The sequence below is a fragment of the Meles meles genome, chromosome 2, assembly GCF_922984935.1.
Source record: "Meles meles chromosome 2, mMelMel3.1 paternal haplotype, whole genome shotgun sequence".
In the NCBI taxonomy this organism is placed as follows: Eukaryota; Metazoa; Chordata; class Mammalia; order Carnivora; family Mustelidae; genus Meles; species Meles meles.
In genome coordinates this window covers 69,067,459-69,088,616 of record NC_060067.1, presented here as the reverse complement: position 1 = coordinate 69,088,616, position 21,158 = coordinate 69,067,459, and the positions used below count along the sequence as shown (strand labels likewise).

At 43.6% G+C, this 21,158-nt stretch overlaps 1 protein-coding gene across 6 annotated transcripts in view; it reads left to right on the top strand.

The window, feature by feature from the left end:
- Positions 1 to 21,158, top strand: part of NSD2 (nuclear receptor binding SET domain protein 2) — a 96,567-nt gene that overhangs the window by 31,154 nt on the left and 44,255 nt on the right. For all 6 annotated transcript variants that reach the window (XM_045997585.1, XM_045997584.1, XM_045997588.1 and 3 more), the window contains 4 exons: positions 995 to 1,619; positions 4,679 to 4,841; positions 14,820 to 14,986; positions 15,486 to 15,968. In XM_045997585.1, the coding sequence (XP_045853541.1) occupies positions 1,083 to 1,619; positions 4,679 to 4,841; positions 14,820 to 14,986; positions 15,486 to 15,968 (1,350 nt within the window). In that variant the 5' untranslated portion in view covers positions 995 to 1,082. The remainder of the gene's footprint in view (positions 1 to 994; positions 1,620 to 4,678; positions 4,842 to 14,819; positions 14,987 to 15,485; positions 15,969 to 21,158) is intronic.

Genomic DNA, 21,158 nt, shown 5'->3' with positions numbered 1-21,158 from the left:
CTTTGTAACTGCCCTCCCCACCTCCCCCCCACCCCGCCCCGCGACCCCAACATCAATCTGGAACTAATGGTGTGCCAGCCTTTGGGAGATCTGGTTATCAACTGTGCTGATTAGTAACCTTGGGTGTGTCACTGAACCCCTCTGCCTGGAAGTCCTCAGCTGTGACCAGAGGAACTTTGTTTTGTGCTCTTCCCTCTTGTCCTTTTACAAAGGCCTGTCTTTGTTGATTTTTTTTTTAAGATTTTATTTATTTATTTGACAGAGATCACAAGTAGGCAGAGAGGCAGGCAGAGAGAGAGGGGGAAGCAGGCTCCCCGCTGAGCAGAGAGCCCGATGCGGGGCTCGATCCCAGGACCCTGAGATCATGACCTGAGCCGAAGGCAGAGGCTTAACCCACTGAGCCACCCAGGTGCCTCTTTGTTGTTGTTTTTAAAGATTTTATTTATTTGAGATAGAGGGTGTACACAAGTGGGGGGAGAGGCCAAGGGAGAGAGAGAAACAGGCACCTTGCTGAGCAGGGAGCCAGACTCCTGGCTCCATCCCAGGAACTGTGACCATGCGCTGAGCCGAAAGCAGACGCTGAACCATCTGAGCCCCGAAGGCGCCCCCAAAGGCCTGGCTTTGTGTGAGCTGCCTCAGGCACATGCACCAATGGTGATCTCCCCATTCAGCAGTGATTGAGCCAAATGAAGCAAGTGTCCACGGCCACGGTGCTGGGTAGTGGTGGTGGCATAACTCGTGTCTCCATGCCTGTTTTTGTGTTCTTTTGTGTTCTCCCCCTTAAAAATGATCCCTGTTCCTTTCCTTGCAACTTTATCGTTTTGTGATTATCTCATTTTTGTGAAATTAGAACTGCGTCTGTGACCCAAATGGTTATGGAAATATTGTAAATTGTCTCAAACAAACGACTACCCAAAGTTGTAGCAGCGTCAGCATGTTTGTGTGAGATTTAAACATAATGTTTCTTTTTATTTGTGTTTTTCTAATATTGTAGTGTTCTAAGAACGGAAGCATCTGGGCTGAATGGAAGTTAGCATCAAAGAAGTCCTCTTTCTGTTCAGAAAGTTGTAAAGTGCATAAAGATGAAGCAGGCACCAGAAATCCTTGGCAATACAAATGGAAAGACTCAGAACTGTGAAGTGAATCGTGAATGTTCTGTGTTCCTCAGCAAAGCCCACCTCTCTACCAGTCTGCAGGAGGGGGTCATGCAAAAGTTTAATGGCCATGATGCACTTCCCTTTATTCCATCTGAGAAGCTGAAAGACCTAACTTCACGTGTATTTAATGGAGAACCTGGTGCTCATGATACCAGATTACGTTTTGAGTCCCAGGAAGGGAAAGGACTTGGGACACCGCCTAACACCACCCCTATCAAAAATGGCTCTCCGGAAATTAAGCTGAAGATCACCAAAACATATATGAATGGGAAACCTCTCTTTGAATCTTCAATTTGTGGTGACAGTGCTGCTGCTGTGTCCCAGTCAGAAGAAAATGGACAAAAACCAGAAAATAAGGCAAGAAGGAGCAGGAAGAGAAGCATAAAATATGACTCCTTACTGGAGCAGGGTCTTGTTGAAGCAGCACTGGTGTCTAAGATCTCAAGTCCCTCAGATAAAAAGGTATTCATGAGGTGCTGTGGCCAGGGTACAGCCAAGTGCAATAGCCTGTTACCCTGAACGTGGGAACCATGGGAGGGTGCTTTTGCATGCGGTGTCAGCTGGAGGAGAGGAGAGGCCACTGTGCATCTGTTCTCCAACTCCCCTGTCTGCACATGGCTGACCATGGCGCCTGGGCCGTGCTTGGGCCTCCACTTCGGGACACCCTGACATTGCCTCCTGTAAGCCTCACAGCAGCCTGTTGAGTCTGTTGTGAGGCCTGGGGAGGTTAACTAAGTGTTCAAGATTAGAATGACTAAAGAGAGGTAAAACCAGTTTCTAAACCCGGGTCTGGCCAATTCCACAGTTCTTGACCTTTAGGCTGTGCTGTTTCCATGCATCTTCTCTCCAGAGACATTCTTTAGCCTAATAGCGGAGTTGTGTTGGGACCTAGCTTGGGGCTTCTTCAGTTTATACCATCTGAGGAGTGGGAAGCAGAGCTATGTAGTGCAGGAGTGCTCTTGTCCTTCCACATGGCTCACTGTCTACTTGTCTCCTCTACCAGGGCATCCGGCACATGGTCTACCTCCTTGACGGCTGGGGCTGTGTCCTACACTTTCACATTCTAGGTTCCCAGTGCAGAGCCCAGCACTTGAACACATCTGAGCAAGCGTTCACTTATCCAACACTGGGTAGAAACCTCTTGACTTAAAATAAAGGAAGGTAGTGGTTTTTGTCTCTGTATCTTAAAGTGGCACTCAGGATGGCCCGCTACTTAAATCAATGTTGGCCAGAGAATACAGCCGGAGCTTTGGCCTTGGCAGAAGGAGGTAGGGAGGGTGCCAGGGACTGATAGTCTGTATACAGTTTGTATGACAGAATCTGGAAGTTGCCTGGTGCCCACTAGTCTTTAGTTGAAGCTCTAGGCTCCCTTGCAGGCAGGACAAAGGGAACCTGAAACTAGTTTGGGTTGGAATACTTAATCATCATCAAGGTTGGGATATTTAGTTTAAATTTACAGTTGAGGAATTTTATTTACAGTTTTCACATATAAGAGAGGAAATGGCTACAGTTTCCTTAATATTGTTAAAATAATGAAGATTTTTAAGGGTTTAAAAAAAGTGCTTTAAGGGGCACCTGGGTGGCTCAGTGGGTTGGGCATCTGCCTTCAGCTCGGGTCATGATCTCGGGGTCCTGTGATCGAGCCCCGCATTGGGCCCTCTGCTCAGCAGGGAGCCCGCTTCCCCCCCTTCTCTCTCTGCCTGCCTCTGCCTAATTGTGGTCTCTGTCTGTCAAATAAATAAATAAAATCTTTTTTTTAAAAAAAGTACTTTAAGTGCTCAGGAGCTGTTTAGCTTTTGCTAATGTAATTACGACAGTGAATTATTTATTTTATTTTTAAAAAAGCTTTTATTTATTTGACAGAAAGAGAGGGAGAGAGGGAGAGAGCACACACAAGCAGGGGGAGTGGCAGGGAGAGGGAGGGGGAGAAGTAGGCTCCCTGCTGAGCAGGGAGCCTGATTTGGGACTCCATCTTGGGACCCTGGGATCATGACCTGAGCTGAAGGCAAGACACTTCCACCCAGGCGTCCCTACCACAGTGAATTTTTTGAAAGATCAATTTAGTGAGCTGGGCTGATGCAGTGGGTTTTGAAGTGCCCATGGTTGTGGGGGACCTCACTCTTTCATAGGGGAGGAGGCCAGTGCAAGTGATTCCTAGCTCTGCTGCCTGGTTTTGTGAAAACTTGGGCAAGATACCTGAATTTTGACTCTCCATCTTCAGAGTGGGGGTGATACCACTCATCTTCTTGGGACTGCCATGTGGCTTAGATGGCACAGAACGTAAAGCTGGGATGCTGTGGAGGAATCAGCATAACGTGGCTGCTCTGTGCCAGCCCTTCCCAGCATGCACGCTGAACTTTTTAACAATTACTGAGATTTCAGAGCTGCTGTTCTTGGTTTACAGACGAGGAAACTGAAGCCCAGACGAGTTCAGCAACTTGCCTATGTATGTAGAGCTCTTAGGGGAAAGCTCAGGAGTTCATACTCACAAGGAGGCCAGGAGTCAAGCCAACTCTGCTTGTCCCACTGGAGGGCAGAACTGAGAGGGGTGTGTGGTGGCAGTGGCCCTGGTCAGGTCTCCAGCCTTCTAAGTGACATGTGTTCTGAGGTGGAGAAACTGAGGCTTAGAGTCCCAGGACTCAAATCACGAATGGAGCCGAGACTTGCTGCCAAGCCCTCCTGATGTCCTTGGTGCTCTGGGTCCTCTCATGTTGGGTGATGCACGTGCTCCAGAGAACTGACAGATATGTGGCTGGGGAGCGGGGTGGGGGGGTGTCAGAATATGGATTCAATCCATGAAAATTCTTCTTTGACCAGGTGAATAAAGCACCATTAACGACCATCAGCTAGACCAAAGAAGTAGATTTACGTAGGGCTCTCCATCATAATGTTGAGTACCTACTGTGTGTGCCAGGCACTATGCTGATTCTTTAGTTAGGGCAAGGGACAATTTTACTGAAGTAATAGCAGGGGAAGCATGCTCTTTTTTAAAAAACAATTTTTATTTATTTGTTTGAGAGAAAGCATGAGCAGGAAGGAGGGGGAGAAGCAGACTCCTCACTGCACAGGGAGTCCCATGTGGGGCTCGATCCCAGGACCTTGGGATCATGACCTGAGCTGAATGCAGATCAGATTAACCAACTGAGCCACCCAGACCCCCCCCCCCCCGCCTTTTTAAAGATGTTATTTATTTATTTGAGGAAAGAGACCCGAGAGCATGAGTTGAGAGGAAGGGGCAAAGGGAGAGGGAGAAGAAGGCTCCTTGCTGAGCAGGGAGCACAATGTGGGGCTCCATTTCAGGACACTGAGATCATGACCTGAGCCGAAGGCAGATACTTAATCAGTTGAGCCACCCAGGTGCCCCGCACTACTTTTTCCGGTGTGTGTGTGTGTGTGTGTGTGTGTGTGAGTGTCTGTGTGTGTGTATTTTAAACCTCTAGCCTGATTAATCTTTGGATAAAAGGCTGGATTTAGGGGTACTCATTGGATGTGTTAGTATGTCTTTTTTTGTTCATTTTCAGATTGCACCTAAGAAAGAGTCCTGTCCAAATACTGGCAGAGACAAAGACCACCTATTGAAATATAATGTTGGTGATTTGGTGTGGTCCAAAGTGTCCGGTTACCCCTGGTGGCCATGCATGGTTTCTGCTGATCCACTCCTTCACAACTATACCAAACTTAAAGGTATTGTGTTTTTGGACTATTTTTTCATCTTTCTCATTCTGTACTTAATCTTTCTGATATCCAAAATTTTTTCTTACTCTTCTATAGCCCTACTATGGTTCTTTGTTTTTTCTATTTAAAAAAATTGTGTTAAAATATGCATAACATAAACTCCACTATCTTGACCATTTTTAAGTGCACAGCTCAGTGGTAGTAAACATGTTCACATTGTTGAATGGCTGTCACCACCATCCATCCCAGGACTCACTCACCTTGTGAATCTGAACGTCGGTGTCCATTCAGTAATAATTCCCTATTCCTGCTCCTCCAGCACCTGACACCCACTGTTCTATTGTCTGTCTACTTTTTGTAGTTTGGTTTGCAATTCCCTAAGGATTAGTGATGCTGAGCATCTTTACTTGTGCTTATTGGCCATTTGTGTGTCTCTGAAGAAATGTCTATTCTAGGCCTTTGCTCATACGTGAATCAGATTTTGATTTTTTTGTTGTTAAATTTACAGTGGTTCATTTTGCAATTTTAAAGTTAATAATTGGTTCAGATGTAACACATTGCCATTTGTTTTTATATCCAACTTGGATATGTACTTTATCTGATTGAATTAGTATTAATAGGAGTGGTCTTGGCCTTATATTGCTTTTTAGGTTTTATGATAATTTATTACTGTTAGGTAAACAGTGATTGCTTATTTCAGCATGATTTTCAGAAATTGTATTTTACATTAAGTTTGAGTTATAAAAAAATGTCCCAGTTTATTTTTTAGGCCTGTGGGAAGAAGGAAAAAACTAGAAATGATCTTTGGCATCATGAAACATGAGAATATAAATTGGTCCATGGAACAACTGAAGAACACATTAAGAATATAATATGTTATTGATACAGATTAGAGCAGATGCAAACCTAAATATTAATTGGAGAGCTCATAAGACAAAAGCTCGTGTGTTTTTAGAGGAAAAAATGAGTTCAGGTGGTTTGAGATTATTCTAGAAATTTCTTGCAGAATAAAGTTTGAATTTAGCTTGAGGAAGGTGATAAATGGTGAACACAGTGTTGGAGCTGAGCCAGGGTAGTGCCCAACTGACATGTGCACCCTATAGAACTGTGGTGACTAGACCTGCAGACTGGGCCTGGCGGGCTTCCTGGCTCTTAGTACTGCTGATCATTCAGCCTTCTTTGGCATCTTAGTGGTACGGGAGCGCATGTCCCCTCCTGTTCTTGGCTGGAGGTCTGAGCTCTCACAGGAGCAGCATTGCTGCTCTCACTACAGGTTGGGGTGCTCTTGGCTTGCTGTGTTGAAGCATATGGCTGCGGGGATGGGGCGTGGGGGTGCCCACCTGGTAAACAGACTTGAGAGGAGGTGGGTTCAGGACGAAGAGGACCATGTTCGAGTCCTGAATGCCTCTGAGTCCCGTCCAGCCTTCTGCCTCGGGGTGGTAGGACTCTGGCATGAGGCTCAGGAAAGCACAGGAGTTGTGGCTAGAAGAGCCTTTGGGTTGGCTTCAGCTCTGACTCCATGGAGGACCTTTGGGATCCTCAGCTTGCCAGAACTGGGGAGTCCCTCCCACGAGGCTTCAGGGACCCCAGGATGCACCCAAGAGGCCTCTAGATACATGTGTATGAAAAAAGTTACCAGTTGAGACCGGCTGGGCAAGCACACAGGTGTGCACCAGAGGTGTTGCTAGTTCCTTCCCAGCTCTGTAAAACCACACAGCAAAGCAAACTGGAAGTCAGGGGGCGGGGGTGGGGGTGGGAGGTGGAGGTGGGGGTGGGGGAGGGTTTATGACCACACGCCACTGGTCTGCCTAGCACATTGCAAGCAATTTTGAATGTGTAGGGATTTCAACTTTGTTTATATGACGCTCCTGGTATCTCAGATCTATGTGATTGAAGGGGTCTTTTGAATGTCTCTTGGTTCCAGCTTCTGGGATTAATTAATTTCAGTTTCATTACATCTTTCTCTTGATTTAGAGCAAAATAATTCCTGTAGTCTACAGCAGCCTGTCCGAATGACATGCACACACAGCACCATTTTTATTCTCTCTAACTTCCTCCTCCTTTGTTCTCCAGCCCTTACTCTTGCTTACAATGTTGGAGCAGAGCATTATGCTCCCAGTGGAGGCATGGGCTCTGGAGTCAGCCTGCCAGGGTCTAGCACAGCTGGTTGGTCTAGTCATGAACTGCTTAACTTCCTTAAGCCCCAATTTCCCTATATCTGAAAAAGGAAGGTAATGATAATAACACTTGTTTGGAAATGGTCTTTCCGTGGTAAGTAGTGAGCATTCAAATGTTAGCACACGTTACTGTCCTTTTCTTTTTTCACTTTTAAAACCGGAATTTTTATTGTATCTATCCCTTTTACCCTGGTCACCTCTAGGGTTCTTTCCTGAAAGCATTCCAGTTTGACCATTTATTTCCTCTGCAGGAGCCTGGTGTTGGATCATTTAATTTAGCTAATTTTGTACCCATTTTTAGTGCCTTTATATCATCAGACATGCCCCGGCTTTCCCCGCAGTCCCAAGGGTTCATACTTGAGTTCCATCTTATCGCTTGTTTGTTTGCTTTGTGAAAGATTTTATTTATTGTTTGCTTGTTTGTTGTTTATTTAAAAACCTTCCAAGCCCATGCTTCAAATCCTCACCCCTAAATGTGTCAGCAGGGATCTTCTAAGAACAAGGACAGATTCCTGCCCAACTCAGCACCCAGACTCATGAGGGAAACACTGTCTCATCGTCAGGGCTCTTGCTTAGACTTCCCCAGCAATCTTCAGTATTTTCCCTGTGCCTGTTTTTTTATCACTCTGGGTTGAAAAGGGTGTTTGCATTGCATTTAGCTGTCTGCTGTCTTGTGTTTTTAGGGTCCTGTAATCTAGACCTGCACTTGCCCCCAGCACTCATTGCTCTCATCTCTTGTGATCAGACTCTGGTCCATAAGACCAGCTAGGAGTACCATGTAGGTGTTCACTGAATACCTCCCTTCTTGCAGTATGTTTCTCTAGGAATTGTTTGGGGATGCAGAGGAGGGAGTACCTGGTAATCACAAGCAAATCAACTTCAGAGGACTAGTAATGTGCATTTGAAAAGTAGTTCAGAAGGAAGGGAACCACGATGAGCATACTCCAGCTGACAGGAGAGTCACAGGACCTTCTAAAAGAAAAAGGGGTCAGAGGACACTGAGAATGGGGGGAGGAGGGGTGACAGAAGGACACATGTCTCGGTTGAATTTCATCAGGAGCTCTTGGTGTTGGCTGTCCCACTTCCCAGTAGGTGGTGACTAACAAAACTCCAATGGAAAATACGGTCCTTTTTTGTTATTAGTGAGTAATCTGTGGCTACATTTGGAGATTAGTTTCTTAGTTTCCCCTGCCAGTCTTTCCTCATGATTTTAGCACTCCTTTACAATCCATTGGCTTATAAAATGGTAACTGTCCATTTTTATCATGTTTTCGTATTTAACTGGCATTTTTCTGTGAAAATGAGCTTCCTCTTAATATAGTGGGGTGCCTGGGTGGCTCAGTCGTTAGGCGTCTGCCTTCAGCTCAGGTCATGATCTCAGGGTCTCAGGGTCCTGGAATCGAGCCCCGCATCAGGCTCTCTGCTCAGCAGGGAGCCTGCTTCCCCTTCTCTCTCTGTCTGCCTCTCTGCCTACTTGTGATCTCTGTCTGTCAAATAGATAAATAAATAAATCTTAAAAAACAAAACAAAAATTTAGTTACATAGTTCTTACTCTTTTTTTTTTTTTAAGGATTTTATATATTTGATTGAGAGAGGGAACACAAGCAGGGGGAATGGGAGAGGGAGAAGCAGCCTTCCCACTGAGCAAGGAACCCGACGCAGGGCTCCATCCCAGGACCCTGGGATCATCACTGGAGGCAGGTGCCCAATGACTGAGCCATCCAGGCACCCCAGTCCTTAATCTTTTAAAAAAAAATTAAATTTGATTTAATTAACATATAGCGTATTATTAGTTTTAGAGGTAGAATTTAGTGATTCATCAGTTGCATATAACACCCAGTGCTCATTACATCAAGTGTCTTTCTTTTTTTTTTTTTTTTTTTATTTTATTTGACAGAGAGAGGTCACAAGTAGGCAGAGAGGCAGGCAGAGAGAGAGGGAGAAACAGGCTTCCCACTGAGCAGAGAGCCCGATGCGGGGCTCGATCCCAGGACCCTGAGATCATGACCTGAGCCGAAGGTAGAGGCTTAAACCACTGAGCCACCCAGGCGCCCCTCAAGTGTCTTTCTTAATGCCCATCACGCAGTTACCCCATTTCCCTGTCCTTTCTTTTTTTTTTTTTTTTTAAGTTTTCATTTATTTATGAGAGAAGAGAGCATGAGCGGGGTGAGGGGCAGAGGGAGAAGGAGACTCCCCGCTGAGCAGGGAGCCCGATGCAGGACTCCATCCCAGGACCCTGGGATCATGACCTGAGCTGAAGGAAGATGCTTAACCGACTGAACCACCCAAGCTTCCCAGTCCTTACTCTTTCTAATCCTCAAATTGTCCCAAATTTAATGAGCAGGAGTCCCACTAAGTCCTTTTCAGCAGTATCCTTTTGACATGTCTTAGTCAGCCTTTGACCACGTCTTACATGTGGCCCAGTAAGATGCCCATTTTATACTTAATTTGCCCTTGTCATGGAATCAGCTAGTTTCTTGGAGAAAACTTGGGTCTTTTTAGAAGACAGTGATGTGTAGAATCCCAGATCTGGGCACCAGTTGTGTTCAGTGCTGTGGGAGACAGAGATTTTACAGGGATGTGTGAGGTAGCATTCCAGGCAGCACTGAGACTTGCTCCAAGTGGAGCTCTGGGTCTGTTTATGATTCCTGAACACTTGGCAGGCAGCAACTCCATGGTGGGAGTGATATGGTGAGTAATGGGTCTACTTTGGGGGTTTAGACATCCTTGTTGGGGAAGGACTAAGGACCTGAAGAATGGGTGGCTTCTGGCATGGAGCTGGCTGAGCATGCGGGTCTTGTGAAGCAGGTATTTTTTTTTTCCTGTGAGATGCAGCTCCCTCACCCTATCCCGTATCCCCACTCCCAATTTTATTTCCTTTATTTTTGTGTATGTGTACTCCCCCCCCACTCATCATGCTAGGATTTATAGATAAGCTTGAATTTAGATCTTAGTAATGCATTCAGATTTTAAGAATTGAAGTATAATATACATGCAGAAGAGAATACAACTCAATCCAGGCTCTTTTGAGAAATTTCCTTTGAAAAGCTAAGTTAATAAAAGTTTTAGTAGCATTTTTGTGATATATAGCAGCATAACTTGTCTACTATTTATAAGGGCATCCAGGTGGATGAGCAGCTTTGAGGCCTGACTCTTTAAGTTGGAAACAGAAGATAAATGTATGTTTTAGATATTATACTGTGAAAATGGAATTCTTTTGGATCTGGGAGCTTCATGATCTTCTTGACACATCTGTTCTCATAAGATAACTGGGGTCAGGAGTCAAGTAATTATCTGTTGTGGAAAATTTTGTTGTCACTTTTTCTGTTACGGAAGGGAACCCTCATTGGTTTATTTCCACATTCCGGCATTTTCTAAAAATACTATAGGTAATCTGGCTTTCTCATATCTTGGGTTATTTAATAGTATAATCTCACTGATTTTTTTCTTTTTTGCTTGTTCTCTTAACTACTAAGGTGTGTTAAATCATCCACTGTGATAGTGAATGTACCTTTTTTTCCTTTCCAATTTTGTCAGTTTCTGCTTTACCTATTTTGATGCTCCAGTGCCCCCCAGAGACTAAACCAGGAAATTCAGGCATGGTGATGCTTGTCCTTTATTTCCTGTAGAACTTTGTGCTGTCATGTCCTTGTGATTTTGTCCCTGTGCTCTATTCTTGCCTCTGTGGACCTTGTCTGCATTTTTTATGGCTTCTGTTCCTCCCTAGAGCTTCAGCTCCAAAGCAGCCTTGTCTCTTTGTGGAATCCATTTTGCATGCATGGGTGACTGCTGTTAACTCAGAGGATTCTATAGAATCTGGAGAGACTCTGGCTCAGTCTGGCCCAGAGGGGTGAGGGACCACCTTAAGTCCCCTGGGCCATGATGGGGAGGAAAGGATTGTAATGCAAAATTAGGTACTTGGGCTATTGATGGTTCTCTTAGCAGGAATTGTAAGTAGGTAGAGTTGATGACAGTTGTTTTCATACCAACCACGATTAATGAACATCAGAAATCAAAGGAAGAAATAATTACTAATAAATGGTGGGACAACTGGTTAATTATGTGGTAAAATAAAACAGTGAGATATTCACCTCTCAGCTTGAACCAAAGAAATTCATATGGATTAAAGAAACCCATAAAAATAGGGGAAATTTAGGTTATATTGTTACCAAATGTCTAGGCAGGAAAGAACTTCAAAACTAAGTACATTTATTTTACAAACGTGGGATTGGACTATAGTATTCTTCTCTGCCTTTTTTTTTTTTTAAAGTATCCAGTCTTTTTAATGCACATTGGATTCTACCATCAGTAGACTGCATTTTTAAAATTTTATTTATTTGACAGAGATCACAAGTAGGCAGAGAGGCAGACAGAGAGAGAGAGAGAGAGGAGAAAGCAGACTCCCTGCTGAGCAGAGAGCAGGATGCGGGGCTTGATCCCAGGACCCAGAGATCATGACCTGAGCCGAAGGCAGAGGCTTTAACCCACTGAGCCACCCAGGCGCCCCATTCTCTGCTTTTTTTCACCTGACCTGTAAGGAGCATTTTTCTGTGTAGTTAACTATTTATAAAAAGTAATATAAGTTCATATTATTTTATCATATGCACTATAAACCGATTTTCTGCATTATGCAAATGCTGTGACACATGTATATAGTCCTTTTCATGACCAAGAAAAGTTCTTTCAAAGTATTAAAATAATGGAAGGAGTCACAAATCCCTTAACATATTTTTGAATCTCACCTATTATAAAATCAAAGAAGTATACACACTTATAAACAGACCAAATTCTATTGAGAGGCTAGTTGTGAAAAATAGTTCACTCTCCTCCTTAGAGCTAATTATTTTTACCTCTTCTAACATTTTCTTCTAGTTTTAAATAGTATCTTTTGATTTATCATTTAGATATTTTCTGTTGATTTTCTTTTATGGAAAATGAAGACTGATCTCTTCAATCATTTATTTCTTTCCTTTCCATTCTCTGCATATAATTAACTCAGTGTTCTTTGGTGTTTTTTGTTTGTTTGTTTTAATTTTTAGCCTGTTGGCCACTCCAGGGGGCAAATTAACTCACTGTTTTTATTACATCAAACATAAATGTTTACATAATTTTGACTATGTAAATATCATTCAGTGCAAAGCAAATTGTGTTCTGTAATTGTATTTTCTTTTTTGGACAACTTTTTGTTTTTCTTGGAGTTAATTATTGCCTTTCTTTCTTTCTTTCTTTCTTTTTCTTTAATAGGCTCTATACCCAATGTGGGGCTTGAACCCACAACCCTGAGATCAAGTGTTACATACTCCACTGATGAGCCAGGCAGGCACCCCTTCTTTTTTTTTTTAATATACTTTGCTATATAAGGCTATATAGCATTATTTTTTATTTTTTTGTTTTTCAAATATTCATTTCTGTGTCCCTGAAACTCATTCAACAGTTTTTGCTGTTGGGGGAAAAAGTGAAAACCTGCGTTTGATTGCCATTTTCCTTTTCTGCTCCTTGGATCTCACCTTTTTTTTTTTTTTTTTTTTTTTTAAAGATTATTTATTTATTTAGAGCGGGTGTGTGTGTGCGCGCGAGCAGGAGGAATGGTGGGGGGGAGGGAGAGAGAGAATCTCAAGCAGACCCTGTTGAGCCACTGAGTCCAGAGCTCAGAGCTTGCTGTGGAGCTTGATCCTAGGACCCCAAGATCATGATCTGAGCTGAAATCAGGAATCAGACACTTAACCAGCTGAGCCACCGAGGCACCCCTTGGATCTCATTTTTAACCCTCTTTCCTTGTTGCTCAGATTATCTTTTGGTATGGAAGAGTTCTTTTATCTTTTCTTCCCCTGGACCTCCTAGAATCTTCCCTTTCCCTGTTTCAATCTGTATTGCTGGCATTCTTAACCTTTGCATAGTAGTAATCTCAGACCTTTTTAAAGATTCTTTCCTGAGTTACATGCATTATTTTCTGTGGCTTCCCATTGTGCTCACTCTTGGTCAGTTTCCTTTTTTGCTGGAGTGTAATTTTTAGGTTCTAAGAGAGTGTGTATGAGAGATAAATTTGATTCCCTGTCATTTGGAGAATGCTACTTCTGTGTTTTCACACTTGGCTGATGGTTTGGCTTAGTGTAGAATTTTACATTGAAAGGAATTCTTTTCAGAATTTTGAAGGTATTACATCATTTCTTTCTAGCATCCAGGGTTGCTCTTGAAGTACCTTGTTATGCTACTTTTCATTCCATTAACGTGGAAGCTGCCCTTGTCCCCTCCCCCAGCACCTTAAATGTCAGAAAGATGTGCATTGGTATGGGTATTGGATGAGGCACTTAGGATTGTTTTAGTTCTGAGGCATGGTCTTGTGTTAATTCTTAGACAGCGTTCTCTCTTTCTGTCTCTAGAACAGTTATTTGGGTATGGTACTTCTTGGTTTGATCCTATAGATTTCTTATGGGAGTAGATGTTTTTCACCTTATATTTCTTCTTTCTGGAAGATTTCTTAACTGACCTTCTAAGATTTCTTGTTTTTGTTTTTTGTTTTTTCAAGATTTTAAGGTGTTTTTTTCGTAATTGTATTTTAAAGTTTCCAGTAGCTCTTTTTCTTTGTTCTCTTTTCATAGCAAACTAGAGTTTTTCTTTGTCAGGTGTTTCTTCCTGGTGTTTGTGTGTGTGGCCTTGCAGAGACTGCTTATTTCTGTGTATGTTGGACTTGTTTATGCTGGGGGCTTCCCTGGATCCTGGGGGGTCCGTGATGCTACATTTGTGTTTGAGAGGGTATCACTCAGAGGTGCTACAACCTGTATGTGGAGAGACTGTTAGCTTATTTTAGAGGGTCCAGCTGGCTATTGACCACTTAGTTGGGAGGATCTCCAAAATGCTCAATGGAGAGGTTTTTCCTCTGGGGTGTGTTTGTTCTTTAGGAAGTGTTCTTGGATTTCTTGTGACCAGCATTCACTATGAAGCAGCAGGGGCTGATAGTTCTCCCATGGAGATCCCCCTTTCTCCCTCCACTTGGCACAAAGATGTGACCTCTTATTTTTTTAAGTTCACTGTGGGACTTGAACTCACAATCCTGAGATCAAGACTTGAGGTGAGATCAAGAGTTGGATGCTTAACTAACTGAGCCACCCAGGCATACTGAAATCTGACCTTTTAACCAGCTTGCTTGTTTTCAACCTCACTCTTCCTCAGCTGAGGATGGCACCTCCTCTCTTGGATTTTGGGATCAAGTGTCTCTTTCCTCACCTGCCTCCTTTCTGGCTGCACTGTAGGATGTGGCTTCCTCCTTTATTCTCAGAGGAGTAGCAGTGGACATCTGAGGGGTTACCCTGTGGCCTCATGGGTGTCCTCAGAGATCCTTGGTGCCCTGATTCCCCCTATAGGTGTTGTGAATGAGTAGCCAGCCCAAGGTTGCCCAGCTGTAGGTGGTGGGATTGGGATTTGAACTCAGGCTGTCTGACACCAGTCTGTATCCCTTCATTGCTGCATAGGCCCCTCTCTGTTGAATGGCCCTTTTGTTCATGTCATCTCTTGGCCTTCTTTATTTGGTAATCTTTTTAAGTGGATCTTGGAAGGGAAATGTCCACTTTATTTCCTAGTTTAATTTGAATTTTATCTGAGTCCCTCATAAATGCTTTTCCTTTCTCTTTGACATGGAGTATGGTGGGGATAAAAAGAGTAGGACTTTTTTGGAGGTTAACAGACTCAAACAGCACCAAATAAAATGACCTCAAAGCAGCTTCCAACTTCCTATCAGTAATTATTAATAGACTTGCCTAATTTCATCCAAAATTCTAACTTTCAAGTTCTAACATTTTATTTTAAAAACTAGGTCAGAAAAAGAGTGCACGCCAGTATCACGTACAGTTCTTTGGTGATGCCCCAGAAAGAGCTTGGATATTTGAGAAGAGCCTTGTAGCTTTTGAAGGAGAAGGACAGTTTGAAAAATTATGCCAGGAAAGTGCCAAGCAGGCACCCACGAAAGCTGAGAAAATTAAGGTGATAGATGTTCCTTAAGTACAATTTGAGACCAAAACTTTAATTTATATTCTTATTTATTTTGAAATTGTGGTGGCTTGATTTATTATAATGGCTTATGTCTGTCATTTTTTAACTTTGCCCAAGTACACTGTGTTGCAAAACAAGACAAGTTTCCTTAGAGATGGTATATTCGTTTTACTCATTTGATGATAGAGCTAATTTTTTAAATAATTTTTATTCTTTTTATATATATATAAAAGTATGTACAGTGTTATATATATTATATAATCTCATTATTACATTAGTTAAATATGATTGGAATTCGTTTCTAGTTTAAAGAAATAGTAGCTACTATATTGGGGTGAATTCTGCCTAAAACCTTCAAGTTAATTGGTTTTTAATAGTTTTTGATTTTTAAATTTATCTGGAATTATTAAAGTGTGCTTTTTTTTAAAGTGTGTTAATAACTTTTTGTTTGTATAATGAAACTTATAATGTCTTATGTTTTTCCTTTTAGCTGTTGAAACCTATTTCAGGGAAATTGAGGGCCCAGTGGGAAATGGGCATCGTTCAAGCAGAAGAAGCCGCAAGCATGTCAGTAGAGGAGCGGAAAGCTAAGTTCACTTTCCTCTATGTGGGGGACCAGCTTCATCTCAACCCCCACGTAGCTAAGGAGGCAAGCATTGCTGTGGAGTCTCCGGGACAAATGGTAGAATCCTCAGGGGTCACTGAAAAAGCTGCTGATAACCCCAAGTCCATGAGAGAAGAGAGCATTCCCATCAAGAGAAGGCGGAGAGCCAAGCTGTCTGGTTCTGCCGAAAACCAAGAAAGTGACCCTGGGAGAGTAAAGAGTACTCCTCAGAAGATGGCAGAGGCCGACCCCAAGAGAGGAGTAGGGTCTCCTCCTGGAAGGAAGAAGACCACAGCCTCCACTCCACGAAACAGGAAGGGAGATGCGGCGTCCCAGTTTTTGGTCTTCTGTCAGAAGCACAGGGATGAGGTGGGTACTGTGATGGTTTCTGAGGTGTTGTGTATTTATTCGGGGGAGTTCCTGAATTGGAGGAACATCCCTTTAGTGCTGTTCCTCTGTTTCTGAGCATTATTAGCACAGTCTGTAGTGAGCCTTGCCGAGATTTTAGCTCTAATAAATAAGTATTGTTAGGGAACAGCCATCCTTGGGGCAAAGATGCTTGCCTCTGCACTGTTGGTTATGAAAACGTCTCTCCCATTGTGGACTAGAAGATACCAGGATGGGAATAGATCAACGATGAAAGCATTTGAACACTTTCCTTAATTGTCTTCATAGAAAATGGTATCTGTTAGTACATTATAAAGCTTGATTTTGAAGAACTAAAGGGATTAAGTGCCTGTTTTTTTGTTATATTCAATATTATTCGAGGTGAGAGGTCAGTAGGGCTTTTTTTCAGTAATGTAAAGGTGGTATAATGTGAGAAAATCTGGTATGTGATTCTGTGTGTTGCTCATCAAATGATCCTCTCAGTAAATGGAGAAAAGGCATTTGATAAAATTCATTGCTCTTTGATACAGAGTTAGCAAGCCAGAATTAGAAGGTGACTTCCTTAATCTGTTGGTTAATAATCAGAAACTTTCAATAAGCATCATAGTTATTAGTGAAACTTTAGAAGCATTCTCTTTAAAATTGTGAACAAGGGATGTCTGGGTGGCTCAGCCAGTTAAGTAGCTGCCCTCAGCTCAGGTCAGGGTCCTGGGATTGAGTCCCACATCAGCCTCCTTGCTCAGTGGGGAGCCTGCTTCTCCCTCTGCCTTCCAGTCCCACTGCTTGGACTCACTCTCTCTCTGATTTAAAAATAAATAATAAAATATTAAACAAAATAAAATTGTGAACAAGACTAGATGCCTTTCTTTAACCACTTATGTTAAGTGTTGTAAAGAAAATACTCGCCAGTATGGTAAGATAAGGGAAAGAAAGGAGAAAGACATAATTGTAAAGGAAGAAATAAAGCTGCCATTGTTTGCAGAGGTCTGTGTGGAAAACTTAAGAGAATCTACAGAAAATCTTTAGAATTAATGAGTTTACTAGGACTGGTGGTTGTAAGATCAGTATACAAGAACAGCAACAAAGAGGAAACAATATTAAGACAGATACAAATTGCGACGCCTGACTGGCTCAGTTGGTGGAGCATGTGATTCTTGATCTGGGGGTTGTAAGTTTGAGTCCCATGTTTGGTGTAGAGGTTACTTGAAAATCTTGAAAATAAAATTTTTTTTTAAGGTTTTATTTATTTATGACAGAGATAGTGAGAGAGGGAATATAGACATGTGGGAGTTGGAGAGGGAGAAGCAGGCTCCCCGTTGAGTAAGCCTGACGCGGGGCTCAATTCGAGGACACTGGGATCATGACCCGAGCCAAAGTCAGATGCTTAACGAACGACTGAGTCACTGAGGCACCCCTGAAAATAAAATCTCTAAAGGAAAAAAAAAAGATACCATTTATGACTGCAACAAAAATATAAGGTATCAAGAAATAAATAAAATATGTATAATTTTAGAGAAAAATAACACTTGGTATTTTAGTGGGCCTAAATAAACAGATATGTTAATAGGAAGGTTTAGTATTCTGAAGTTGTAGTTGTCAGTTCTCCTTGTTTAAACTATAAATTCTGTATAATCCTAATAAAACTCCCAATAGGAATTTCTTTGCACTTTCTGAGTGGATGATAAATAGCCACACCTGAACATTGGTCCTTTCGCACAGGAAGTTCTGTTACTAGACGCAGGGACGTTTGTGCCATGGACGTTCAGAGCGGGGGCATTACCCAGAGTAGAGCCCCAAAGCACTCTTTTTTTTTTTTTTTTTTAAAGATTTTATTTATTTATTTGACAGAGCGAGATCACAAATAGACAGAGAGGCAGGCAGAGAGAGAGAGAAGGAAGCAGGCTCCCGCTGAACAAAGAGCCCGACGTGGGACTCGATCTCAGGACCCTGAGATCATGACCTGAGCCGAAGGCAGTGGCTTAACCCACTGAGCCACCCAGGCGCCCCCCAAAGCACTCTTGAGGGTGTGGAAGCAGGTGGGAAAGGGGTGCAGACATCTGGTCAGAACTCAGTTACTGTGGAACAGTTTTATGCTTTGGGAGAGGGGAGGATTTGTTAAGGCAAACTGACCACAGGTTGGTGAGGAGCTGTGAAAGTTTATATGCCAAGGACACCATGAACTCAGGGAAAGGATGAACTGTGTGTATAGAGCTCAGACTATTTGGAAGCTTATGAAAATGGCAATTTCTAGAAAAGTGTGGACAGCCAGTGCGTCCATGAAGAGATGCTGCCCCACTTGCTGGCAGCCAGGGTGCTGCAGGCGATGATTGCATGGGAGTGGAGCTCCCCTGCCCAGGTGAGCTGCACAGGCCAGCACCTCCGGAATGAGGAACAGCAGTGAGAACCCCCATCATTTCTTCCACTTGGTTTCAAGAGAAATTTGGCAAGATATAGTGGAATTGAAAATGCATGTTTTTATGTATTATAATGTCATGCCCAGGTATTTGCCCTAGAGAAACTAGCCCGTGCACCCAAGGAAATGGCATAGTTTTCAAAACTGGGAGGCTGTGAAAGGAGTGAACAGGTGTGGTATGTTCCTCCAGCAGGATTCTGGGCACAAGTGAAGTGAACCCGCTGGAAGTTGGGGGAGGAGGAGAAGCAGTGTGCTGATGGGTGTGCACATTCCATCACGTTCCTATGAAGTGTGAGAAGTGTAGCACCCACCTGTGTACCTGCTTCCACCCACAAAAGTAGATGTGTAGCTGTGAGTGTGTGTCCTTGGTCTCAGAGCTAAGAAGTCTTCCTAGGGAAGGTGGAGGAGCTGTGGCCACTGCTGGGTTTGAAATGTGCAGAGCACTGAGCAGTGTGAACAGTGAGCACACTGAGACTGCTGCAGGCCAGGGGCGCCTGTGGCAGACTTGGAATGTGTACCACTGTTTGGACGGTCGGATTCCTCTTGTAGTTGCTGCAGACCTGCATGCTCTGGGACTTGGGAAGCAGCCAGCCAGCTGTGTTCCAGACTGTTGTTCCTAGTCTGTTTCTCCATGGTCTCCACTCATCTGAAATTATGAGAGAAAAGTGTGTGCCTGAGAATTCAAGCCACTTCACAAAGACTTTTTGCTTTCGGGGACCCAAATTGCTCTGAGATGGCCTTCCTAGTACTAAGAAATGTGCCAAGAACAAACAGAAGCTTGTCGGTCCAGACATTGCTGACAAGCTGGGGCTTGAAGGCTGACACATTAGTGAGTTGCTCTGCCCTCAAGGAGCAGTAGCTCTGCTCTGGAGCTCTCCGGCTCTGAGTGCCCCTCCAGAGCTCATTCTGTGCAGTGTTGCCGTCGGCATCCTACTCTAAGCAGCAACCAGATGGAAGGGTGCACGATTAAAATTCAATTCTGCATTAGAGACAAACGGTCTGCCTTGCTCTTCCCTGCTTGGACCTGGTCTCTATAGGGCCGGAGGGTGGTGTGAGGCCCATGGGTCCCTTCCCTCCCGGCTGGGCTCAGGTGCTAGTTGATTTTGTGTTGTCAGAAGAGTGATGATGGCAAGATGCTCTTTAACTGGTTCAGTTATGTTGTTGTGATTACAAGTGTGTTTGTTCTGGTTCTGTAATAAGTAATCTTAGATTCCAGTTGAGAATGATCTGGGTCTTTCAAGGTTGTGTTTTCCTTTTGGGAGGTGGTGGTGACTCCAGGGATGGTTTTTGTTTGGTTGTTAATTGATTAATTAATGCCCAACCTTTGAAGAACAGCTTTGGGTGGAGACCTCCCTCTGCTTCCTGGACCCCCCTTTTCTAGAGTCACTAGATAGAAGACTGTAACTATCAAATATGCTTGGCTGCCACTTGGCTCTTTTTTTGAGGTCCAGCTTCTTGCAGATGAAGGAAAGTGTTATGCTTTGTGAGATGTATGCAGTTATTGTTAACATGTTTTGCTTGTTCATCTTTGTCCATCAGGCTTGGCTCAGATGTGTAGCTCACGAGTATGTTCTGTAGCGTTCCTGGAATACAGTTAGAGGGGCTGTAGGCGGGGCAATAAGTTTACTGGAAGACAAAGTCCACAGTGGGATATAGGCCCACTGATGAGGACCTGGGTGCGGTAAGGGGTCGGGGAGACTCTCTGTTTGGAGGCAAGGAGTCAAGAGCAGCTAGGGGAGCCCCACTGTGATGAAAATCCACAGTGAGGAAGCCACTGTGAGGAAGAATTTACTGTGAGGAAGAATTAAGCATCAGTTGTGATGTCATTGACTACTGATGTTGTGTGGTCTCAGTTTCCTATTTTTATTTTTTTAAGATTTTATTTATTTATTTGACAGAGATCACAAGTAGGCAGAGGGGCAGGCAGAGAGAAGAGGAGGAAGCAGGCTCCCTGCTGAGCAGAGAGCCCGACGCGGGGCTCAATCCCAGGACCCTGGAATCATGACCTGAGCTGAAGACAGCGGCTTAACACACTAAGCCACCCAGGCGCCCCCAGTTTCCCATTTTTGAAGAATCTTTTTCACCTTCTCTGATCCTAATTTTTACAGAAGCATTAGAGTTGACCCATGCTGTATGTCTCCATACTTTGTGTATATGTTCGTGTCAGTTATGTAGTGTTGCATGACACGTGACCTCAGAACTTAGTGGCTTAAAACAACAACACATTTGGACTCTCAGACAGTTTCTGTGGGTCAGGAACTTGGGAGCAGCTTAGCTGGGTGGTTCTGACTCAAAATGTCCCATGAAGTCATAGTTAAGATGTTGGCTGGAGCTCCATCATCTGAAGGTTTGACTGGGACTGGAGAATCTTCTTCCAAGGTGCTGTACTGATAGTGCCTGCAGGAGGCCTCACGTGTGGTCCTCTCCATTGGGTGGCTGGGGTGTCCTCATAGCACAGAGGCTGGCTGCAATTGATCCAGGAAAGGGCAAGGTGAGGTCTTACATAAATCTTAGACCTGACAAATTGTATGCCCCTGTTTCTACACTGTGCATTGGCTGCACTGGCCAGTGCTGTTCAATAGGGAGGCAGGAGTACTAGGAGTGGAGGTGTAGGGGACTGTAGCCGCCTCAGAAGTCTAAAAGCGGCACAAGGCTCTGAAAGGATGTGTGAGGTGACAGGTGGGCTGAGAGCAGGGAGTACGATCTCTGAGGAGCACACAGAGTCTTTGTACTGGTAACAGTTCAATCAGCATAGTGTG